We start from the raw sequence: 23,978 nt of genomic DNA, 5'->3' as shown, positions 1-23,978 counted from the left end.
AAGTTCTTAAAGTCACTATGTGAAACGAAGGGGCCTGTATTCGGACAGTAGTCACCAGGATTCGTACTGTATCCTTGTCATGAAAATTACATGAAGCTGAAAGATGTAAGTGGTTTTACAGGATAGACAAAACTTGTGCAGTAAGTCACTGGGGGCAGGGTCTTAATTTCAAGTTAGGACAGGCTTATTTTCTGGGCGATAACAAATTCTGTGAAGCTGGCTCATGTTAGTTTAGGGTGGCCCCTTTTAGTGAAAGCTGCATCTCCTTGTTTGTATGTACATTTAAGTAGATTTACTGGGTGGTAGCTTTTATGACCTTCTTAATCACTTCTTTTAAATATTAGAGAAACCATACTGTTTCCCTGTAAGGAAACTGTGGATTCTGGGCTTCTCTTGTAAATCAGTCTAGCATTGAAGCTGTTCTTTTAACTCTCCCTTTAGCAACTCCACTTTCTAAAGCACCCCGAGAAACTTTTCAGTGTTAGATGGTTTGAAAACCCTCAAATTCAAGATTTAACTGTTCCTTTTCTTCACAAAATTTTTCTTAATTTCTTCAAATATGGAGATTCATTTCTCACTGAAAGGATACATCATTCTAAAGTGAGCTAGCTTCAGAAGTGAACCAACATAAGCACTACCTAACTTAAAAGACCTTCAGTATTGAAGCTAGGAGTACAAACACAGTATCTTCCTGCATTCGATGCAGAATACCATTTTTACATTCACCACTTTGTATTTCATTTTGTATGTCACCCATACTACTGTATCTCTAATGTCATAGTTTCTGATAATGCTTTAAATGAACGCTTAGTCAATGAAAAAATTGCTAATGAGGGAACCACATTAGAGGCCCATGGTATACTTATTTAAACATTCCTGAGAGGTAGGGACTTGCCAGAGTAGGCTTTAATGTACCTTTTGTAATTTGAACCCACTGGGAAGACTGTTTTTGCCTGTCAACCTAAGCACTTCACTTTCAAGTTGTATTTTGCTGGTCTGTTGTATCTGTAGCTGAAATTATTGCAGGTAGAACTTGGAATCCTATTTCAGTTCTAAGAAAGCTAATTCTAGTTCTCATCTTCCTTAGTAGGTTCATTTTACCATTTGAAAAACCTTACAGATTTCAGTTTAAGTTTAAAGGTAGGTTTGGGTTTCTTGATTTGGCTATATTTATCACACTGCTTTTCAAAACATTCTTTGGTTCATCAAAGCAGTTTCTAGCAGTACTAAGCAAAATGGACGTGTGATAAACTACTGAATGTAATGAACTGTAGGTAACTTTATCTAAAAACATTCATAGAGGAACAGAATCAAACATGTAAGATTTCTTGCCCAAATTTGATTATTACAATTCTTCCTTAAGCCAACTCTGTTAGTGTAGTTTAAATGGAAACAGTTCAAAGTTAATTTTACTCACGTTCAGTTATTTTTTAGTGATTGAGCCAAGCTAAGATAGTTGATAATAGTCAATTAGGTGATGGTCATGGAAAACAGTGCCTTGCCCCAATGGGAATGAGGGCTAAAATTTCAGGCAGGCCAAAGACTGGATCCTGACACCCAAATTCTAAAGTAACTATTATCTACTTCTGTGAAGACAGTGTGTGTTGAGCATAAAATTGAATGTCAAGAAAGTTTACTAATAGGCTCCTTCTTTTCCACTGAGAAGGCCTGTTCTCTTTGAAGGCATTTTCAACAGATCCTCATGTGCACATCATCAGTGGCTATTGCTAGAGAGTAGGACTGTAGAAGGGGAACAAACTTCTACCACATTAAAAAAGGAAAATTGTTCAGCATCTCCAAATTGTTCAGCATTATAGTGAGAGGGGTGGAAAAAAAAAATTAGCTCCTCTTCTTCCAGAGAGATCCATGCCACCACTCATAATGAACACTGAAAATCTCCTAGGAGCCTAGTGATATATTTTTCTTAAAGGACATTCTACTGTACTTCCTCCAGAATTATTGGAACTTCTGTGTACACAATCCACTGCTACTGCTTCAGATATTAAAGAGAAGAGAGGTAATGGAATAAATAAAAGTCCTATTTATTTAGCAACTACTGTGTAGCAGGCAGGCACATGACACACACCTTTTATACTAATACTTGAAAAAAAAGTACTGTTACCCCATTTGCAGCTGGGGAAACTAATGCTCAGCAAAGTAAAGCAACTTGTGCCAGAGCAAGAATTCAAACCTGGGTCTGCTGGACTCCCCGGCCATAACCTTTCCATTATACTTCTATTCCTTTTCCTATAAAACGGTCAAGACCCAAACGACAATAAGACAATGACAGTGTATGGTCAGAACAACCTACTGATTATATCTTGTTTATGACAGCAGTACAGCTGTGCTAATTCCATGAAATACTATAAATGTATTTATAGTGAACTGCTTAGTTATAAGAAAACAAGATTGTCAGTGTTATGATTAAACATATGTCTATTTTTGTACAGGGTATTCACTAAATCACCTGAAAACGTGGAAAAAAACAGCTCTAAGTTTCCTGTTTTTATCAAATATGCTCCTTGCGCTCTATACCGGTTTAGTTCATCAACGAGGTACTTTGGATGTTATGACTCATGTTCAAGAACTCTGTTATAACAACCCCAGTGGATCTGCAGCTTCGGTCTTTGTAATGATGCCTTGCCACTCTACTCCTTTTTATAGGTAATAAACGTAGTTCTACCTTATGCTATTGTTAAGAAAATGAAACTACTTTTAAATTACTTTCAGATTCTTAGATTTAAATTAATGGACCACTGATCAATGATAATAAAAAATTTGAAACTCCACATTTATTCAGATAAATTTTAAAAACCGTTTGAACTATGTTGATGAAAGTCACATACCACTTTTAACCTCAATATCCTTTTCAAATCTTTTAAACAATTTAGATTTAATTGGTTTGATTTAAATGTATACCTAATAGGTTATTTGATGGTTTTGGGTACTTTTTTATCCTTACCCAAAGACATACTTACTGATTTTAGAGAGAAGAGAAGAGAGGGAGAAAGAAATATTGATCACCTAGGCAAGTGCCCTGGCCAGGAATCAAACCCACAACCTTTCAGCTTATAGAACTATGTCCAACCAATTAGGCCACATCGGCAAGGGCTTAATTTCTTGGTAAAGAAATTACCACTGATCTTACTACAAATTTCTGTGATACGTACATCTTACATGTATTACAGTTTTTAATTAATCTCAAAACACTGGCTTCTAGTCTAGATTTACTGCTGACAATCGCACTGGTCTTTAACCAGTCTTTTTAATCTTTTTGGATATCAGTTGTCTCACATTTGAAAATTAGGGAACTCAATTAGATGGTATCGTAATACTTGAGTTAGTGTTTCTGGGAATAAAACAGTAAAATTGTCTTAACTATACAGGGCATTTAAAGACATCCATTAGGCCCTATGCTTGTCAGGAAGGTGTATTAGTTATCAACTGCCTAATATCAGTATGAGGGCAAACAGTTTTTATGCAGAAAATTTTACACCTATTAATCTGGCTTTAAACAGTCTTAATTTTGCACGTGCACATTCAATTGTACAAAGTTATCTTTTCAAGATAATTTAACATTTCTTTGAATGCTCTTTATGTCAGCCATTAATGACAACCATTAATACACACTTTGGAAAATTAGAATCACCTAGCACAAAAGTCACAGGTTAGATGTGAAACCCCAAGTGTCCCTTTAACTTCAGCTTCCCCTACTGTCTAAAAAGAAACTAGAGCTGAAAGAGGCACATTTACTGTCCCTCCACACTCACATTAATGGTAACACTGCAGAGAACAGAAATTCTACAGGTACCAAGTTGCTTTCCATACATGGTAGCAGTGCTTGACATCTCAAGCTTTTGTATAGTTTGCCAAGTTCTCATCTTTGGTTTTTTTCAAAGTACACAATGCAGCAAAGAAGTGTGATGTCTGTTTTAGAACACAAGGTGCCAGCTGTTTCTGTTTTCCCCTTATTTCCAAAATTACAAAAGTCATAAAGTATTAGGTCTTGTGTAAATTTACTTTGTGTGCACTTCAAAGATAAAACTAAACTTCTATCATGTATTTATTTTTATTAAGTTTTCCTGAGGCAAAGTTATAAACAAGGCTTTTTGCCTGGTCCAAGTAACTCGCATTAATTTATCATGACTTATCAATCCATCTTTTTTATATATGCTATAGTCCTTCCATACACTAGAACCATTACTTATTTGGACTTTAACCAGTGAACATCTGTTACTATCACTGAATCTACTTAAATAAAGGTTATGCTGCTGCTGCACAGGTTCATGGTGTAAGGATCATACATCTTTGAGAAAACTACATTACAGGCTTGCCTCTTCACCTAAACTAGAACCCAATTTACATTCGGATTTCACATTCTGTTATGTAAACATTATATATCTTAAGAGTAATTTGAAAACTTTCACTTTTTAAAAAACTTCTTGTAACTATAATGGTAACTTTCTTTTCATAGCCATGTTCATTACCCACTTCCAATGAGATTTCTCCAATGTCCCCCAGACCTGACTGGAAAAAGTCAGTATCTTGATGAAGCAGATCTATTTTACCAAAATCCCTTAAGCTGGTTGTATGAAGAGTTTCACAACAATTCAACATTGCCTACTTACTTGATCATCTTCAGCATTTTGGAAGAGGTAAGGAAACATGAAAAAAGGGAAAAACAGTTTCACCTTAGATTTAGTAAACACTCAGGAAAACAGACAACATATTTATGGTTTTCTTTAACCCATACAGTTGGTAGCTGGTCTTTTCCCCAGACAAAAATCAGCATTTCTATGTGTATCACTATCTATATGTATCTATCTATGTAACTTGCCACAAGTCAATTTAAAGAACTGCATTTTTTATTAAGAAAAACATAGAGGCACAAATCAAAGGGTCATTCTAAAATTCTAAAACCAGTACTCATCAAAATGTAGCCTTTATTTACTTAAATATTTACTTCTAGGAAATAAGTGCTTTCCTAATTTCAAGAAACTATGAGAGAACTGCTGTTTTCTTCCACACTCACTTGCCAGAAGGTCGAACTGGAAGTCACGTATATGTCTATGAACGGAAGTTAAAAGGGAAACTCCAGAGAAGATGAAATTCTGAACTGTGCTGAGATCCTTCCCAGGGAAATAGACACTGCTGGGTAGAAATACTCAGATGTTGCCTACCTACACTAACAAACACTGGGTGAGATTTCATGGAACTTGCAAAAACCTATGAACTTCTTTACCAAATAGTACTACTGAGGAAATGTATGAAAAATATCACAAAGTAGAAAACCGTATATTAATACAATGCCAGATTTTAAAATAAAGACCTTTAGTTTTCCTCATGTTGTAGTTTTATTGTTTCTTCCACAATATTCAGATGTGCAAGAAATTTCACAAGAGAACAAGTCAGCAAGCTCATAAGAAGGCAGCAAATTCTTCACAAGTCAACGGGCTCTTGAACCCACGAAGAGACAAGAAGCAAGAGTAAGATTACAAAATGTTAAAGAAATTCCATCACAATGTACTCTTATCAAGCTCTACTGCAAATTTAACACAAATATCAGTGTTAATTACACTTTGTCATGTATGATTTGGGCTTGTTTTAAACTCATACACTGAAAGGAAGTCTCATTTCATGCACAAAATCTGTTGTGTGCCTGGTTTCTTTAACAGAACTACAGTTGAACATTTCCAGTGCTGAAAAATATTCAGCAAAGCTAAACAGCAGGTTAGTAAGCTTTTGTTTGATGCTTCTGAGTAATAATAGTCATCAAACTGATACTTAGAAATGGTAGAAAGACATTGTTATCTTGATGCTCTCATCCTAGTTTCAACACCAAACACTGTAGAAAGCATCCACATGTGTTAGTTTTCTAATTTAACTTAATCACAGTGGTCAATATTTAGGGTCAAAAGGTAATTGCCCCAATTCTATTTCGACATTTGCCATGTGTCTTCCATTAGTGCGATCATATTTATGCCATTTACCTTCCCTCTTATAAGCTTGTGGCTGAGAGTGCTTCTGCTCTTGTTTTCGATGCCTGGAGTTTTCAATATTTACCGTACGTTGCTTTTTATCTGGTCGACTGAAAGCAGTAAACACATTTTTCATCTAGGTTAGAGTTAAATCTATTTAAACAAGGAACAATTTCAATGTTTTTCTCCATTAATCTATTATCTGAACACTCTGAAATGTTAAATTAATCTGAAGTATAATCATAGTGTAACCATGCCAGATTCAATATTATACTTTTATCCTATAGGGGGGGAAATGTGACAATAAAATAATGAGATTTTTAAAAATTATTTTTCTTTCTTTCCTGAAAAAAAACAGAAATGTATATACATCTCTTGCACACAAAACAAAGCCTTTTTTCCTCTCCTACAGCTAAATTTCACAAACAATGTCTACATGCACTGTCTTCCTCTATATCTAATCAGGCTTCTGTCACAGTGTCACTCAAACAGTCCATAATGCCATCCATGGCCACCCAAATCTCAAGCCAAGAAATACAGTCCTTTTTATTGCATTTGACACACATATATTCCTCTTATTTGAGATCATCTTTGGTTGTTCATGATGCCATTCTCAGCCTCCTTTTCCTACAACCCCCTATATGTTGGTGCTCCCCAAGAGTCTGGTAAGTAGCTCCAGCCTAGATGACACACACAGTCTGGGCTACATATAGTCACATAACTAATCCTTTCCATTTAGATGTCAATAGGTACCTCTAAGCACAATTCTCATCTCCAATTCCCCATATCTAAAACCTTCTGGTATTCCTTATCTTAGTAATCTCACTATCCAACCAATGACCCAACCCAGAAATATGGAAACCACTGTCACTTTCTACTTCTCTTTGACAAGAAATATCACTAATTTTACTTTCTGTATATTATTCAATTGTCTCCCCCTTTCCACTCATCCTCATCACTTCATGTCTGTATAGTGTTAATGACCATCTTAGCTCCACCCTTTCCAATGACTCATTCTTCAGGCTGCTGCCACTGATCCAAAATGCGATAAAGCATGTCCTTGAGCACAAAACGAAGCTATTCATGAGCTACATATTCTCTTCTATTCATACCACAGCACCACCTTGCCTCCCTGAAGTGGCATGTCTTCAGATCTCCAAATCAAAGTTCCCTTTGAGTGGAATGTCCTACCCTATCTGCTTAACAAATTCATTTTTCCTTCAAAAGCTAGTTTAAAAATGTTTAGTTGAAAAGCCACTCACTCATGAAGCCTTCCCACATTATCTGTAGACTAAGGCCACTACATACAGTGTCTCTATACCTCCACTAATTTACCTAACTCTCCAATAGCTTGTGATCTCTTTCTCAGCAAGAATTTTTCATGTTTCCTCAGGGCAGCCTCATAGTGCTTTGCTCATTGTAAATACTAGACACTAATTTAATGACTAAATTCACCAGTACCAGTCTCATTATTTTATAGACACATTACGTTTATTCAAAAAGATACCTATTCAAATGTAAAAAAAAAGCTAACATTTGAAGGTTAGTGAAGTTTCATGTTACAGAATATAAAACTGTAATAGATATCGTTAATTTTAGTAGTTATTTAAAAGCACACACATTAAAACTTCTGGCTTCCCAAGTTTGCCTCTTTGATCATGTCTCTACCTTTACCAACAATAATTCTGTGATAAATGTACTAAATATCCTAATTTAGTAAATGGAATCGACAAATGAAAAGTGGAGCATCCACACTGTTACTGCACTCTTCTGATTTCAGAACTGAATTTGCATTGCTCGTGCCTAGCTTCCCAAAAATAAGCAAATAAAAGATTAAAGGAAAATAATCTTACAAAAACCAAATAAGCTAAAATTAAGATTTATATACCTTTAACTGATACTTCAGGTAGAAATTAAACTAACCTATTTGCTCAAGTCAAACTGATTATATAAAATTTTTAATTTGTAGTATCTCTTAACTTGAAATCATGTTTAAATTTAATTTATTCTAAATTCTCTGGTAATGAAGTACATTTACAAATAGTCCTTTTTTTTTTTTTTTTACAAAGGGTTCTTTACACATAGTAACATTCCAAGCAACTTATCAAATGATAAAATGCTATCCAATCTATAAATGTTAAAAACTATTATAACATGGTGATATGTAAACCGACCTGGGTCCATATGGAGGGGAAAAAGTGTGACCAAAGAAGTGTCTATATATATATTCATCCAACTTCTCAAACACTTCATCATTATCTACTTGATATTCCTTGATGTCTTTAAGGTAATCTTTAACATCATTAACGAAGTCAGTGAAGAGCTTCTGATCATGTATAAAGATACCATGTATGAAAAACTTATTGATGAATTGATCGAGTTCTTTCCAATGATGGAAACTATCCAATTTTTCTACTAAGTACCTTTCAATTAACTGTCTAAATTCATCTATCCTTACAGGATTCAACACTTTCATATTAAATAGGTTAATGGATTCTTGTTGAGCACATTCAAATACACCAGAACAAGCCTTTCTGAAAGAATTGTAATTTTCGCTACAGCCATGTTCAGCACTGCATTTCTGTGAATTTGTATTTCTTCCAAATTCTTCAAAGTGAATTGGCTTTCCTTTCCTTCCCTCTTTTTGCATGGTAGGGCCTCTATTATTCTGGTTTTGTGTACGTGCCTTATGCTGTGAATATAAGTATTCATTAAAAACTGTTGGTTTCTTAGCTGCTCCTTCTTTTGTAGCACTGTATCTTTTATTGCCCTTTTCATCAAAGATATTCTTGGTGGTATCTTTGAAATGTCTGAAAGTGGATTTAACTGAATCTGAGAATTTTTTCAGATTTTCTTTCACAGCTTCTTTAGCCTGCTTAATTTTTTCTTTATGATGCCTCACAAACTCCTTGGTAGAATTCTTCATGGCATCAAACGTTTCCTTAACTGAACCTAAAAATGTTTCCTTTGACTTATTTTTAGCCCTGTGGTTTCCTCTGCTCCCTTTCTTTTTTCCATCAGTTTCTTGTTTTCCATTTTGATCTTTTGCTTCAATATACAGTCTTTCCCATAAATCAGAACGCTGTTGTTCAAAGTTTAACTTCCGCTCCAGCTCAGTGAGTCTTTCCCGTAAGATTTCTACTTCCTTCTTTTCAGTCAATACATCGGGAGAGTCTGGATTGCCAGCTAACTGCCTAGAGCTGAACTGCTGAAGTTCTACCCTTAAAGCCATGGTTTTTAGTCGTTCTCTCTCCAGTTCCCTCCTTAGCATCTTTGCTTCTGCCAATAGAGTCTCCCTTTGATTAAGAAAGCTATGTGCTTTCTGCTTTTCCTCTTTCAAATGCTGCTTAAGTTTCTGATTTTCTGTAACTAATTCAGTACTTGTCCCTTTATCTTCCAATATTCTAATCTGTTCTCTTAGTTTCCTTAACTCTTCCTGTAGTAAAGACAATGCTTTTTCTTCCTTCTCCAGAGATATTCTTAAATACTGGTTTTCTGTATCAAGGTTCTTTTTCTGAGTTTCAAAGGACATCTTCTCTGCTTCAGTAAGGGTGTGACACTTTGCAAGGTTTTCCTTCAATGACTAAATTTTTGTGAAAGAGAAGAAAAATGTCAAGTGTTTTAAAAGCTGAATTTAAATCTTTAACATATAATACATTATAAATTTTTAGTACATATTTATGCAAAGACTAGTCTTTATGTATTTCCAATATATAAAAATTGGAAATACAAGGTTGATACACAAAAATGCACAGCAGAGAGCTACATCAAAAGAGCATTGCATGTTTGAAGACTGTTAAAAATTAGCTCGAGTTTGGTTTGTCTCTAAGATTCTAAAACCAGAGATGAGGTACTTCTGATTAGTGTTTCCCATAGTCATTTGCAGTCTTACTGGTTTCTAAGCCCACTTACAGGTTAGGAGAAGAGATTAGCCTCCTTTCTGTTGACTACAGAATTCCAAACTCTCCTGATAAGGCTCCTAGCAAGAATGTAGATAGGACTAAGGGCTTCTCTGATCCTTGTGTGAGAGACAGAGTATTTTTTATAAAAAGTATAACTACAGCTGGAGATGACATGATGCTTCAAAAAATTCTCTTTATATTCACTGCACTCTTAGAAGGAAAAAGCTTTCAATAATCTTCATCCTATTTGAAACATCTTAGTCCTATGCAAATCAATGTCTCTAAGTTCTGATAAATCATAAAATTTCTCTTCCACTTTAGAGGGCAGAATAAATTTTGGTAACATTTATAAATAATTACCCCAAATTCAATAATATTCTAAAGAAACTGAGATCATTAGTAATATAATTCCCAGATCAGCACCTTTGATAGAAAAAAGTTATGTTCAATCAAGTTTATAACATTTTGCTGCAGTTCAAGGTTTCTTTGAGTGGTCTAACTTTTCTTTCAACATATGCACTAGTAACAAACTAAGCAAAATAGCCAGAAACTAAATGACATGTTTATATAGATTAATAATGGTTATTAGCAGTATTCAGTTAAAACATATTATAACTGCAAAATGATAGTTAAATTTTGCTTGATTTACCACAGATACAGCTACTCCAAATGAATCAGACCAGAAAAAATAGCTGATTTGCAGAAACAAGCACAAAAAAAAAAAAAAGCCTTTAAGAGAATGACATCTCCCACTTAAAGTATCTTTCACTTAAAAAAACTATCTGAAATGGATGTTTCACTATCTGGCTCATTAATCCTCAGAGAATGAGTTATTAAAGTTTCATTATACTCATTTCATCTGCTGTGTAAGAAAAAACAAGTTTCAGCTAACCAACAAAAGTGGGCCGTGGAGGAGAACTGAGTGATGTAGCATTATCTTTAAATGAACAGTCATATGCAGCCACAGAATGACTGCAGGACCCACTAAACTCCATATTCTTGAATTAAGTGACTAGTAAGCAGATCCTGGGCAGGTCCTTCCATGATGATCTTCAAAAAACCAAACCACATTCACCAGATGGAGACAAGCGCTCTGCAAGAACTGACTCAGTAAAGACTTATGCAGGGTGAGTCTCCTAAAAGCCAGTGATGTCCCAGAAACCATGCTGGTGAAAGAAAATGGATACTCTTTTGAAAACATTCTCTGACAAAGGTAGGGAAAACTACATTATTTACAACCAACTTCAGTAGTTGTTTCCTGAAAGATATAATTCAGATGTCAAGTGGGATTCTGTCTTCCAAAGAAATATAATCATAATCCTATAAGGGATACATAAAGTGTAAAGGAAATGTGGGGAAAGGGAAGGAAAAAGGAACAGTTTATTCTTTTCCTACCCTGAATTTATCTACAGTCCCTACACACCCTTCCCAGGGAAGAACTAGATAGAAGACCAGCAACCATGCTGGTCCTCATAAGTCCACAAATGTGTTAAGTAACTGGACAGAATGAACAAACACAGTCCTGCCGGAGTCTGTTGAGTTTTAAGTAGGACAGGATAACATGCTATCTCTTGCATCAGAACTTACAAGAAACCAGAGGAAAAAAACTGCCTGATTATTTTCCTTGATTAAGGAAACACCTTAGGCTACAAAAACTCCTCTTTCTCAGTGAATGAAAATGTTTTGCTTGGCTCTGTAAAAATTAAGTTAATGATAATGGTATATATTTTATATATAATATCAACTTAAAATGTTAACTATAATATAAGTGATTAGGATTAACACCTTGGAAGACAGAATCAAATTCAGCTGTGCCAGTTGCTAGCCTTGGGAAAGTTATTTAACTTTTTTAAACCTCTTTCCATCTTTAAAATGAAGTTAAGACTTGATTAATTCACAGGGTTGTGATCAGAAATAAGAGAAATACTGTACATGAGTACAGTGACGAGGACACAGTACTGAATCAACAATTACCGATATTATCAATTTGCTAATCTGTACTTGTATCTAAATAGCATATTCATTATTGGCTAACAATTATTTTTTAATAAAATGTGTTAGTAGTACTTACCTTATAATCTGTAACAGACTCTTGTTTATGGTGACATTGGGAAAGATAATCCTTCATATCATTCAATTCATCCTCGTGTATCTTTGTGACCAACTGTTGACGCTTCTGAATCTGAATTGTGCCTAAAAATGAAAATTTTTATTAGATACATAAATGCTATGATTATCAATATTTTAAACATATAATAAAACATTTAATGTACATATATTTAACTAATCAAGGTAAGATCATTTTCTTCAAAATATTAGCATTTCACGGGTCTATAAAATTTCTGAATATATAAACAAAGTATGAATAAGTAAAGTCTCATGGTATCATTCATCAAATGGTGGTGGATAGATGTTAATATAAATTATGCCAGTGGGTTAACATATTTTATTTCTCATATACCCAGAGATAATTAAGCAGCTCACTATTCTTTTGATTAAAACAAGCCAGTCCACAGTACCCTAACAAAGAAAACAATTTATGGTAATGTTTTTATCTTACTATATAGAAGACACTAAGGCCTGTTTACTTTTTTTTTTTTTTTTGCTTGGACCTTTTTTAAGATTTATTTATTTAGAGAGAGTGGAAAGGAGGGAGAAAGAGAGGGCAAGAAACATCAGTGTGTGGTTGCCTCTCACATGCCCTCCCCCCCCCCCCACTGGGGACCTGGCCTGCAACCCAGGCATGTGCTCTGACTGGGGAATTTAACTGGTGACCCTTTGGTTCGCAGCCCGAGCTCAATCCACTGAGTTACACCAGCCAGGGCTTTATTATCCCCTTTTTTTACAGTGGAAGTCACTATTATGCTCTTGAGAGATACATATTGTGCTTTGACTCATACTTCTTCTGAGCTAATTAAACAGTACGAGGATGCTCTCTGGGACACTGCAAAAAATATGGAACGCTTCAAGGAACTGTGTGTCATCCTTACTCGGGGGCCATGCTAATCTCTGTAGTTTTTGAGGGATCTTTGAAATACACAAAGTGTTGCATTCTCCCAGACAGAGAAATAAACAAAGCATGGAGTCTAATCAGTTTACAAGGAAAAACAAAAATGCCTATTTTTTTCTTACTATAATTCTCCTAAATAATACAACACAAACTCAAAAGTTACAGCAAGGAAAATAATTGACGAACTGTGATCCCCCACCATTCTCAATGCCAAATCTTTTGAGCATCTGTGTTTGTTACATCCATACTATAGCACCACCATCCCTATCCCAGCAGTGCTACAGGGATCTTAAACCCATTTAAAAAATTAAAATCACCTTAAAAATTAAAATGTTAATTTGCCAACACATGCCTGTTCACATGCTGCTACATGCTTCATGCATATGAGAACAAAAACAACACAATCAAAAATAAGGCAAAATGCATTTGACAAGTTTACTATTACATCTACTGAGTAGTATAACTTTATGTAAAGAATTTTGTAATGAGGATGTAATGATAGTTTACTATTTCTTCTTTTACTGCCAAAAAACTAAATTTTAATTTCTTCAATACATCTTGATATACACTAAAGAGAAATCCTTTGCCAAATTAGAGACAACTATTACCAATTAACAGTTGATACTCTGAGGAGTCACACCCTCTCTTTAAATTTTCCAATTTATAAAAGCATGGCAAATTCGTTTCAGTATCTCTCAAAAGAATCTCAGATTTTTTAAAATGTGGAAATAAATACATATGTAGTACCCCAAGTGACAGAAAATCTTTCTTTTCAAACTTCTAATAGGATGAATTCCTTTTGCTCACTGGAAAATAACCTAGTGGAGGCCTGAACTGGCAGTACTATTACACAGCATATTTGATGACTCTCAATCTCACTCCTAGCTTTTTTACCCTCCCAAGAGCAAGAAAGCAGCCACTCCTAAAGGTTCTGTGGTTTGTTTTGTTGTTTTCCTACATCTTCAGCGGCCTGACTATAAAGTGTTACTGCCCAAAGTACAATCTTTGGCCTTCTGGTCACATGTACACATCTATCTATATTAATTACATTAACCCACTGTCAGTTTTTGCTATCACTGCTGTTAAGACTTCTCTACAGATCTGACCAGAGCTTCCATACAATATATCCAGCTGCCTGTTGGACACAATTTGGGGAACAACTTCATAGAAACAAATGAACAAAAATAATCAGACTTCAACAGCTACCCTAAACCATTCTAGAATAAAGTTCAGTAAAAACAAACCAAAATGGCTCATCATCTATTTACTGCATCTTCGAAATAAAACTCTTTTCCCAGTCATACCCCATCCCCAAAAGAAAAGCAGCTAGCACACTTCTGGTAATTGAAAACAAACACAAACAACAAGTATCTTGCGTGTCCCATCCCCAAGTTCTGTTTTCCATGATTACTTCTGTGTCCCTTACTGCACCAACTTTCTCTCCATCCCTACCATCCCTATAATTAAGGGTCTAAACACCAAATATCTAAATTACAAAATTCCCCAGAGGACTGGCCTAATTTTCCCCACATCATTTTCCTTCCTGCACTTTCCCTCTAAACTTATTGCTATGAGGTCACTCTATAAATCAAACTCTCCTATCCTGATTCCAAGATGTTTGACAATGTAACAGCACGCCACATATTCCAACTTTACATTCCATTATTCTAAATAACAATCCTGCTGTAGTCCAGGCAGTCTTCTCACTGCTCCCAAACCCAGCAAGTTTACTTTTGGGTTATCAGGTTCTCCATTGCTGGAATTTTCCCCCTTCCTTCCACCTACCATAAGCACAATAAGACCAAACACAACTAAAATCTTACCGTCTCCAGAATGACTAAGTATAGCCTTTGAGCTATAATCTTTGTCTACGCTACACACCATGGCACCTACTTATATCCTGTGGTGCTACCTGTTGAAGAGCAAGACAGCCTATCAATACTTAAAGTAACTTCTTGAGAAAACCAGTCTAACTGAACTCCACTAATAATTTAGAATATGGATATCTATGAGCAAAGAAAGGTAAGGAAGTTAGGTGCTTCATGCATGAAATTTTTCTTTAAACTTTTATAAGCAGTTTCAGAACGTGCAGCAATCCAAATACTTTTAAGTACATTCTTTTACTATCCTCAGTCATACTAGTTTCTCTTCCTTCCAGGCTAGGTGTGAAACTCCAAAATTATATGGGGCCAAACTTGGTCAATGTTCTGAGTGATTTCACTTAGTAGTATGTTTTAGTTAAATTGTAAAGCACAGACATTATGGTATGCAACAACTGACTTCATGGTGCATGAGAAATTCAGTGGCTCTGAAATCAACTCAAAAGAGCTCTTAAAGTTGAGATTAGCGCCAGAGTTAAGCAAAAAGTGTAATGTCCTTTAAACAGTGACTGTGAAAAAAGTAGTAAGTTGTTCAGGTAAGTTTTTGTATGTTCACTGAGCCAGTCTTCTTACTATATCAACCTTCTTCACACTGTATTATTTAGTTTTTTCATATCCTAAAAAGCTAATTTCAGGCACAGAACAATGTTTTGTTAAATATAATTATTAAAGTGAATTTTATAAGTAACCAAGATCCTAAGTAGTGGCAGTAGTTTCTCAATTTTGAAAGCACTCCTCTCTAAATTGATCTTTCTACAAAATACTTAGAAGTTCATGCAATTGGTGAGGTTTTAATGGATTTAGATAAACATTAAATCACTGTTTTATTTTTAGTAGGAAAAAAGATTAAGATAAGACCTTCTCCTTTGTTACTTCCATGTTTACCTGTGGGGGAAAAAGAATCATGCTCAAAAAAAAAAAAAAAAACAGATTTACATATTTGCTCCAGCTAGATAATGAAAAAAGTTAAATACAAGTATTTCAGGTTAAATCTCATTACAACATACTTCAAGGGAGGATATAAATGATAGTATTTCAGTATTAAATTCAAGTAGACACCTATAAGAAACATATTTTACCAATTTCAATCGAATACTGACCGTCTTCATTCATTACCCTAACAGTATACTATGCTGAATGATATCTTTTCCACAAATCAACATACAAGTATATGTATGTCTTCAATCTTTATATAATGAACACCCTGGTAGAATGAAATAGCAAAACAGAAATACTTCAGAAAGTTAAATTGTGAATTACATAGTCAAAAAATCTAAATGTAGTTAATATAAGACAAACCGAAATTTGTTGATAAGATCTAAGCCATTTGTTTTGATTGTAATAAAGCAGAGTGTGAATGTTCAGTTCTCAAACACTCATCTTTTTTAAAGATTTTATTTGTTTTTAGAGAGAAGGGAAGGGAGGGAGAAAATAAGGGAGAGAAACATCGATCAGTTGCTTCTCGCATGTGAACCAACTAGTGACCAGGCCCACAACCCAGGCATGTGCTCTGACCAGAACTTAACCGGTGACCTTTCACTTATGCAGGATGACACTCAACTAACTGAGCCACACCAGTCAGGGCTACACTTTCATCTTTGTGCAAATATGTGCCTTAAAGAAGATTCAACTGCTGGGCACTCAAATGGAATAACACCACACAGAATTCCTTCCTTTTCACTAGAGCCTTTTAAAGGCTTTGCATTAAGATAATCAATGTACATAAAAAAAAAATACTAACAAGATTAATAGTAAGCAAAATATAATGCTAAACTATAAAACAAATGCAACAAAATATAAAGCTTACATAAAACTGGAAGGCAGAAATAATGAGCAGCCATTATTGTAACTATTTCAAATGGGGTTTAAATAATCCTCCTAATAAAGTCTTAGTTCAAATTGCTTTAATTGTGATTTTAAAATAAATGATTTGCCTTCCAGTAAGCACTTCAGATTTTTAATCTTCCAATCTTTTCCTTCTAATAAAAACATACATGCTAATAATCCTTCTATTTCTTAAATAAGAAATACTGCTAAATTGAAGTGAAAACAACTTTGTGAAATAGGCAACACCATCCCCACTCTCCAATTGAGAAAACTGAGGATCAAACAGGTTGCAAGCTTTTCAAGGTTATATTTTAATCATACAAACACTAAACACGTGTCCTATGTGTTTAAATCATATAAGCTCACAGGACACTAAAACAGATCCCAAGATTCCTCACTGTTAGTGTTTCTACCCTATGCCATCAGCTTATCAGTTACTTACCATAGAAATGTCCAAATCCCATGCTGATTGCAATCACCAGAGCCAATATAACACACTTATTGAGGCCACTACTGAAATGGGGTTTACACTCCTTAGGGGGTTCAGTTTCTTGTTCAGGAAGCAGTCGTTCTTCAGATTCTGAACTAGAAATGGTCTTCTTCCTAGCACGGCGTCGTCTAAAGGCAGGACTGGGCTGATGACTGGTTTCATCACTACTTGATTTGTCGTCGCTAGGCTGAGATGAAAATACTATTAAAAAAATGAGGATGAATATTAAAAATTCCAGGAAAGATTTCCCAGTAAATATAATATACAATAATTAATGCCATCCCTTCATGCCTTTTTTACATAAGACAACCAAAAACAAAACCTCAAATTTTCAGGTTTATCAACACAATGCCAAAGCATGAAATACTTCAACTGTGATGCACATGAATCTGTTAATCATATTATATGCCTTTGAAGGTCTATCTTTTTTTTTTTTGTTAAACCTCTCCTGTAGTTTATACCATTAGAACAAACATTCTCATAGTCGGTTAAATTTCTTTGATATTACAGCTATAAACAAATACTATTTCTAAAAGGAAAAACAAAAACAAAAAAACCCTGTATCTCTTCCTTCAGTTTCAAACAGAGGTTAATTTAAGCTCAAGTGTTTAAGGAACAGAGGGACACACACAAGCAGTTCCTTAGGTGTATTTGGCCTCTAGTTTCACTTCCATCCTGAGTCTACAATCAAAGTTGAAAGCACTATCGTTTAACACAGGTTTCCAGATGTCAGATGAGCCCTTCCCTTCAACTGCCACTCTTACTAGAAGGCTATTAATTTTACCCTCTAGTAAATATGTCAGCATGAGGAAGTGACACAACAGCTATCTCCGATATTAAGGACTAGTTTGGTGCTGCTCCTTTATGAAAAAAATAATAAAAATTTTTTTAATTCACAAGATATCTCAAGTCCTGGAAACATATCCACTAGAAAAATTACCTTCGTTTTTTCCCTATGTGTAATCTGTTAACACGTTTTCACATTATCAATAAACTATGCTGACACAGAAGATTATAAGACTCAATAATAATTCCCCCAGGCCAGTTAGAAAGAAAAAAAGCACTAAAAGTAACGATAAAATGTGAACTTAAACTTGATGCACAGAGCTACAGAACAACCAACATTCATGCTTCAAAAAAGCAAAACCATTCTTCGAAAGACAGGTTATCCATGCCAGAGGAATGAAAGCTGGTGACTTAGGTTAGGCAATACTTTTTAAAGGAGAATCATGGAGAATTCAGTTAACGTTCACATTTACAACAACAAACACAAAGGCAGAAGGCACTGTGTTGAGTGAATGAATATTCCTAACATTTAGTGACACAAATGCCTGCGAGAGAGCTTTTGTTCATGACCCTCACCCCCATCATGTTTATCTGGTTATTCTAGATCACTAGTTTTTCCAAGATACCTTCACCTCAGCTGTCAGGTTACATATCTTGGACAGAGAGAAAGAAAGGAAGGTTTAAACAAAGCATTACATAATACAAAGGCATGACCATGGATGGAGTATTCAAGTCAAACACTCTGATAGTATTAAGATGGGTAAATGTAAAAAAAAAAACCAAAAAACTCTTTTGCCAAAAGTCCTTAAATAAACTTACAAACTTTTCATTCTATTTTAACATACTGCCTTCGTTATATATTCCAAGTCAAAAACCAGCTTAGCCCATATTAATAAATTCACATCATTATCTAATGCTTCCATCTTTTTTAACCCATACATATGAAAGCTGAAATATTTTGGACTAAGTTTTAAAAAAACCTTTTAAAGCTTAGTCCAAGATGCAAACAATGCAAAGGCATGCAATAAGCTTAGCCAGCTTTATTACAAAATCAACTTGAACACCTGTTTAGAGTACCACAGCTGACAACAGATATCTTTAAAGCACTAAGTAAACAGTTAATGTGACTAGGCATACTCAGCTCTAGAAAAGCTGATAGATTTAGTCACACCACCTTGGAAAGCGAGTTGGCTAGGAACATGGTGTTTCAGCTGATCATCCCATCCCCTTATGCATTCAGGAATCTTCCACAGCTTCTCCCACCACCTTTCTTTTGTGAATAAACAGGGAAAAAGATGTATAAAGCTTTGTTATAAATAAAAAAGAATCAAAAATACTTAATTATCATTTAACATTGTTATTTGTGCTCCATCAAAATCTTATAATCATGCCTTTTTAAAAAAACATATACAATACAAACTTCTCTACAACTGCATACTTTGCTCTCTTTTAGGGGAGAAGAGGGCCACATGAAGAGGGTGGGGAGTATTCTTACATCAATAAAAGATTACTATCACAAGAATCTAATTTAGAAGAGAAAACTTGAAGTTGAAATCCTAAAGGAAAAAACAAAATAAGTAAGCAATGGGTAGCAGGAACTTGAACCAAAAGAAAAAAAGGGGGGGGGGGGAAGGGGATAGAGAACAAAAACCGTGCAACTGATTTATATGCAGTCTTTTCAACATAGCCCAATGTCTTTTTTTATTATTTAACACTGTCCTTTGGGAGGAACAGCAATGGATAAAAATATACCTAATAAACTATACCTCTTAACTGAATCTATAAAATTCCAAAGTCCAAATTTATAAAGTTAGATAAAAACTAGAATGATGTGTTCTGGGTGTCCAATTATCTGAAAAACAATTAACAGTACATGTAAATTTCTTAAATGTCTGCTTGGATTCATCTGCAAAATTCCTGCTTCAACTACCTTTTTTTGCCTATTAATACTCTCAAATTAAATTAACATTGTCTTCTATTTAAAAAATTTTTTTTTAATTTTAAGTTTTCTTTCTTTTTTTTTTAAAGGTTTTATTTATTTATTTTTAGACAGGAGGCAGGGAGGGAAAAAGAAGGAAACATCAGTGTGTGGTTGCCTCTCACACACACCCCCTACTGGGGACCTGGCCTGCAACCCAGGCATGTACCCTGGCTGGGAATCAAACCTGCAACCCTTTGGTTCACAGGCCGGCACTAAATCCACTGCCACACCAGCCAACACCAGCATGGTCTTTTAAGGAAGAAGAAAAAGGGGAAAAAATACTTGAATATAACATGATTCCTATATTTAAGTAAATAAAATAAAATTTAATGACTAAAATGGATTCTAAAATCAATTATATTAGCCCTATTCTGGCCAAGGCTGAAGTTTCTCTATGACCACTAAGAATGCCAGATGAGTATTTACACATCTGAATCAAGTGTTTTCAAGCTCATTTACAGGCACATTACTGATATACTAATTGAAAATAACTCATTATTAAGTGAAATAATTAAAAAACCTCTAATTGACATTTTATTAACTTTAAGTGCAATTATAGAAATTTCATTATCTGATTCTGGTAAATGTAAATATTAAAGAATGGTAAAATCTGAGGAAATGATCTGAAATAGATACTTCATGTTCCTGTTTCTGTATCAACTTAGGAAATTCTTGGAATTACTAGCAGTGTTCCAAGGTTTCTTTCCTGTAATTCACCCTTAAGTGGCAACTGTGGGTTAATTATAGATTTGTTTCTTATTTCTTTCCAATAAGTTATATCTAAATATTGTATCACATTGAAAATTGTTATTTATGCCCTTAAAATTGAGCCAAAAACTTCTAGAAGGGAATTAGTTCAGTAACTATCATTTTAACCTCCAAATGATTCTGTCTGAACAACAGGCATTAAACTGCATTAAGATGTGATTTACAGGCCCTGGCTGGTATAGCTCAGTGGATTGAGCTTGGGCCTGTGAACCAAAGGATCGCAGTTCAATTCCCAGTCAGGGCACATGCCTGGGATGCCGGCCAGTTCCCAGCAGGGGACACACAAGAGGCAACCACACATTGATGTTTCTCTCTTCTTTTCTCCTCCTCGTCCCCTCTAAAGATAAATAAATAAAATCTTTTAAAAAAAAGATAAGACTTACAATAGACACATTTTCATAAATCAATCTAAAATCTAAAAGTCAGGGACTGACATCTACTTGAGCCCTGTTTGGCACATGGTACAATTCAGTAAATGTTTATTAAATGACTAATCATTGAATAATAGATCTGAAAGGTTTTAATAAGAAGTTTCTTTCACTTATTCTACGATATAAAATTTTTACCAATGTAGGTAAAAATCTTAACATTTTCCTACTTTTAGGTAAAATGGTTCAATCTCCCATTCTTAGAGATCTAAAGAATGTGTGCTCTGACTGGTGTGGCTCAGTGGATTGAGTGCCGGCCTGCAAACCAAAAGGCTACCAGTTCCATTCCCAGTCAGGGCACATGCCAGAGGTGTGAGGACAGGTCCCCAGTTGGGGGCAGGAGAGAGGCAACCAATCAATGTATCTCTCGAACACTGCCGTTTCCTTTCTTTCTCCCTCTCTTCCCCTCTCTAAAAATAAATAAATAAAATCTTAAAAAAGAAAAAGATCTTTAAAAAAATGTCAAATGCATTTTAGTTGGGGTGTTTGCGACATTAACAAACCTCTTTGAGGCTATATTTGTCTTTCACTTAATGGTTAAGAGATGGTATTTACTGTAAAAGAAGACTGTGGCATGCTGTAGGTCCTAGAGTCTAAGAAAATATTAAATATGACAGTAAATTTTATAAATGTGTTTAAGTTTGATTCAAATACATTAAAAACTCGAGATTCAGGATTATAAAACAAACAATTATATAAAATGCAGTCACAGGACTCCTGAAGTCTACTATCAGTATATTCTTTATATAGTACTTACCAGTTTCTGGCTGACAGAATGTATACTGGCTGCTAGAAGAAGAGCCCATATTGAAGTCTTCTGGACTCTGTACATCTGTAACAATTACAGCTTCTTCTTGATTTCCAATTTCTTCTAACTTAGGTGGCTCAAGGGTAACAATATCAGAATCGTCACTGACAGTTCCAAAGTAGACATTGTCTTCAGGTGACCTTTCTTCCTCTCCCTAAAGAATCATAATTTTAGAGACAGTTACACTCAACAATTATTTAAGGGCCTTACGTTTTCTACACAGTTCAAAGTAAATAATGGTATGTAAGCAGTAAGGCTTAAAAATAGAAGATATGATTTCCATCCAATAGGAAAGGATTACTCAATAGTAGCTTCATCTTTTAGTATGAAAACACCTTCAAATCCCTTGGGGACTCTAACTGCTACCTACTCCTGGTAGATTGAAGATGCTAAGAAGCCCACCTTTACCACCCAATGACCACAGAGAGATTTCTCACCAGTTCTGTGGATTTATTTTAGCATAACTCAGAGAGCCTGCCCTTCAAAAGACTGATTAAATTGTCCTGATTATATATGTAATAAACTTTAATAACTATGCCATGTAAAGATCATCTAGCTATCTAGTTTTATCTAGAAGTCAACTATAGTCAAGTACTTTAGATGAAAAGTAGGGTTCTATGGAAAGTAACCTCTCAGGGTGATCTGATCATAAATGACCAAGAAATCACTTCTCTAAATTAAAAGATATCTCAATCAGAAATTTAAATAAAAGCTAATAATTTTGAACTTAAAAGCAATCAATCTGGGGAATCTCAAAATTTTCAATGAAATTTGTTTATAATTCAAACAGGAACAGAATGCACAACTAGAAATGGAAGCTTTAAATAGTATTCTCTATGTTTACCGTATTTCCAGAGTAACACAGCTTACCTCACATGCTGACTTCGTTTCCTCCAAAGCTGGATAAGCAGTTTCTTCTCCCACTAACATTGTGACATTTTGGCTGTTCTCTGATAAAAAGCAAAAATCATCTCAGTTATACTTTATCACTTTAGCAGTCTACAAATATAATAATCTGAGTACATAAAATGTATTCCTAATTTTTTAATGGATTCAATCAAATGACACACAAAGTCATTCTTCTGTTGCTAAAAAGATCTCTGTATTTCAAATATAGTTGTTTCAATATTTCAAATTGTCAGGTGATAATTTTAGATAAGGAACTGGAGCTCATTTAAAAGCAATTAAAACAATACAATCTATAAATAAATATTGTCTCTACCTCACAAAGTACTTAATCCAAGGTTTTTATAAAAATCTGTTAAGAAAATCAATTCTTAGACATTTGATGGCAGATATATCCTGCATTCTTGAAGTTTATTCAAACTAAAGGTACCACTCTTCTAATGACTGTTAATGTCTGGTAACACAAGAATCAAAACTGTGGCTTCAAGTTACAAATGCTCTACAATAAAAAATAGACAGTAAAAAAAAAAACAAGAACTTGAACACAGAAAAAAGATGTCCGGCAGCAAACATATTTTATTTAAAACTCATCAAAGGAAAAAATATGGAAACAGGAGTTCATAATATTAGATATTTAATGAAGAAGGCTATGCGATATTAACAAAAGAAAATTAAAACTATATAATAAACATAAATTTATGCATAGCGAAGAATATATAGGGTGGGGTAAATGTAGGTTTATAGCTGTTTAAATGGAAAGTGATACAATAAATAATAATACAAGAATATACTTTGGCATACTCAAAACTGTAAATCTACTTTTACCCCACCCTGTGCACTAAATGGTTACAGCAATTATCTACAGACCCAAAAAAATGTGTGTGTATGTGTATATATATGTGATTTAAAATTTTTCTTCATTCTCTTTTTCTTATCATCAACTTATATTTCTCATATAATTTAACCCCTGCCAAAAAAGAAAGAAAGAAAAAAACCACCCAGTGCCTTTCTGTTACACAGTCCCTAACAGAATATTATTTTGGAGGTAAGACTCCTCAACAGAGGTATACTTCAGTCCAGGGACTCCTAAAGAGTATGGAGATTTTTTTAATATACATGTATTCTGGGAGGAATTCCTAGCTTTCAGATTCTCAAAGAAATCTCTGACCCATGAAAGAGGACAATCACAATTCAAATAAGAATAGTAATTAACA

The 23,978-nt window shown here is 34.6% G+C and overlaps 2 protein-coding genes and 1 non-coding gene across 6 annotated transcripts in view; 1 reads left to right on the top strand and 2 right to left on the bottom strand.

Annotated features, from left to right (window-relative positions):
- Positions 1-5,171, top strand: part of PIGB (phosphatidylinositol glycan anchor biosynthesis class B) — a 28,112-nt gene extending 22,941 nt beyond the window's left edge. The window contains exons 9-11 of the mRNA XM_053670128.1: positions 2,451-2,664; positions 4,475-4,655; positions 4,970-5,171. Of these exons, the coding sequence (XP_053526103.1) occupies positions 2,451-2,664; positions 4,475-4,655; positions 4,970-5,107 (533 nt within the window). The 3' untranslated portion in view covers positions 5,108-5,171. The remainder of the gene's footprint in view (positions 1-2,450; positions 2,665-4,474; positions 4,656-4,969) is intronic.
- Positions 1-23,978, bottom strand: part of CCPG1 (cell cycle progression 1) — an 80,398-nt gene that overhangs the window by 28,446 nt on the left and 27,974 nt on the right. Inside the window, exons 4-12 of one of the 4 annotated variants that reach the window (XM_053669995.1) lie at positions 22,729-22,808; positions 21,808-22,012; positions 19,048-19,143; positions 17,040-17,288; positions 15,629-15,655; positions 11,952-12,073; positions 8,153-9,561; positions 5,991-6,088; positions 5,323-5,456 (exon numbers count right to left, since the gene is read on the bottom strand). In XM_053669995.1, coding sequence (XP_053525970.1) covers positions 5,440-5,456; positions 5,991-6,088; positions 8,153-9,561; positions 11,952-12,073; positions 15,629-15,655; positions 17,040-17,288; positions 19,048-19,143; positions 21,808-22,012; positions 22,729-22,808 — 2,303 coding nt within the window. In that variant the 3' untranslated portion in view covers positions 5,323-5,439. Of the gene's footprint in view, positions 1-5,322; positions 6,089-8,152; positions 9,562-11,951; positions 12,074-15,628; positions 15,656-17,039; positions 17,289-19,047; positions 19,144-21,807; positions 22,013-22,728; positions 22,809-23,978 lie in introns of those variants that run through there. The other 3 variants (XM_053669993.1, XM_037151087.2, XM_053669994.1) reach the window with 3 other exon arrangements.
- LOC119053511 (U6 spliceosomal RNA) lies at positions 12,830-12,932 on the bottom strand. The gene has a single exon (XR_005083314.2). It is a non-coding gene; the product is annotated as a U6 spliceosomal RNA (small nuclear RNA).

The sequence above is a fragment of the Artibeus jamaicensis genome, unplaced genomic scaffold (genome assembly GCF_021234435.1).
Source record: "Artibeus jamaicensis isolate MK-2021 breed Jamaican fruit bat unplaced genomic scaffold, CSHL_Jam_final contig_548, whole genome shotgun sequence".
NCBI classification, from domain to species: Eukaryota; Metazoa; Chordata; class Mammalia; order Chiroptera; family Phyllostomidae; genus Artibeus; species Artibeus jamaicensis.
This window is presented reverse-complemented; position numbering and strand designations above follow the sequence as displayed.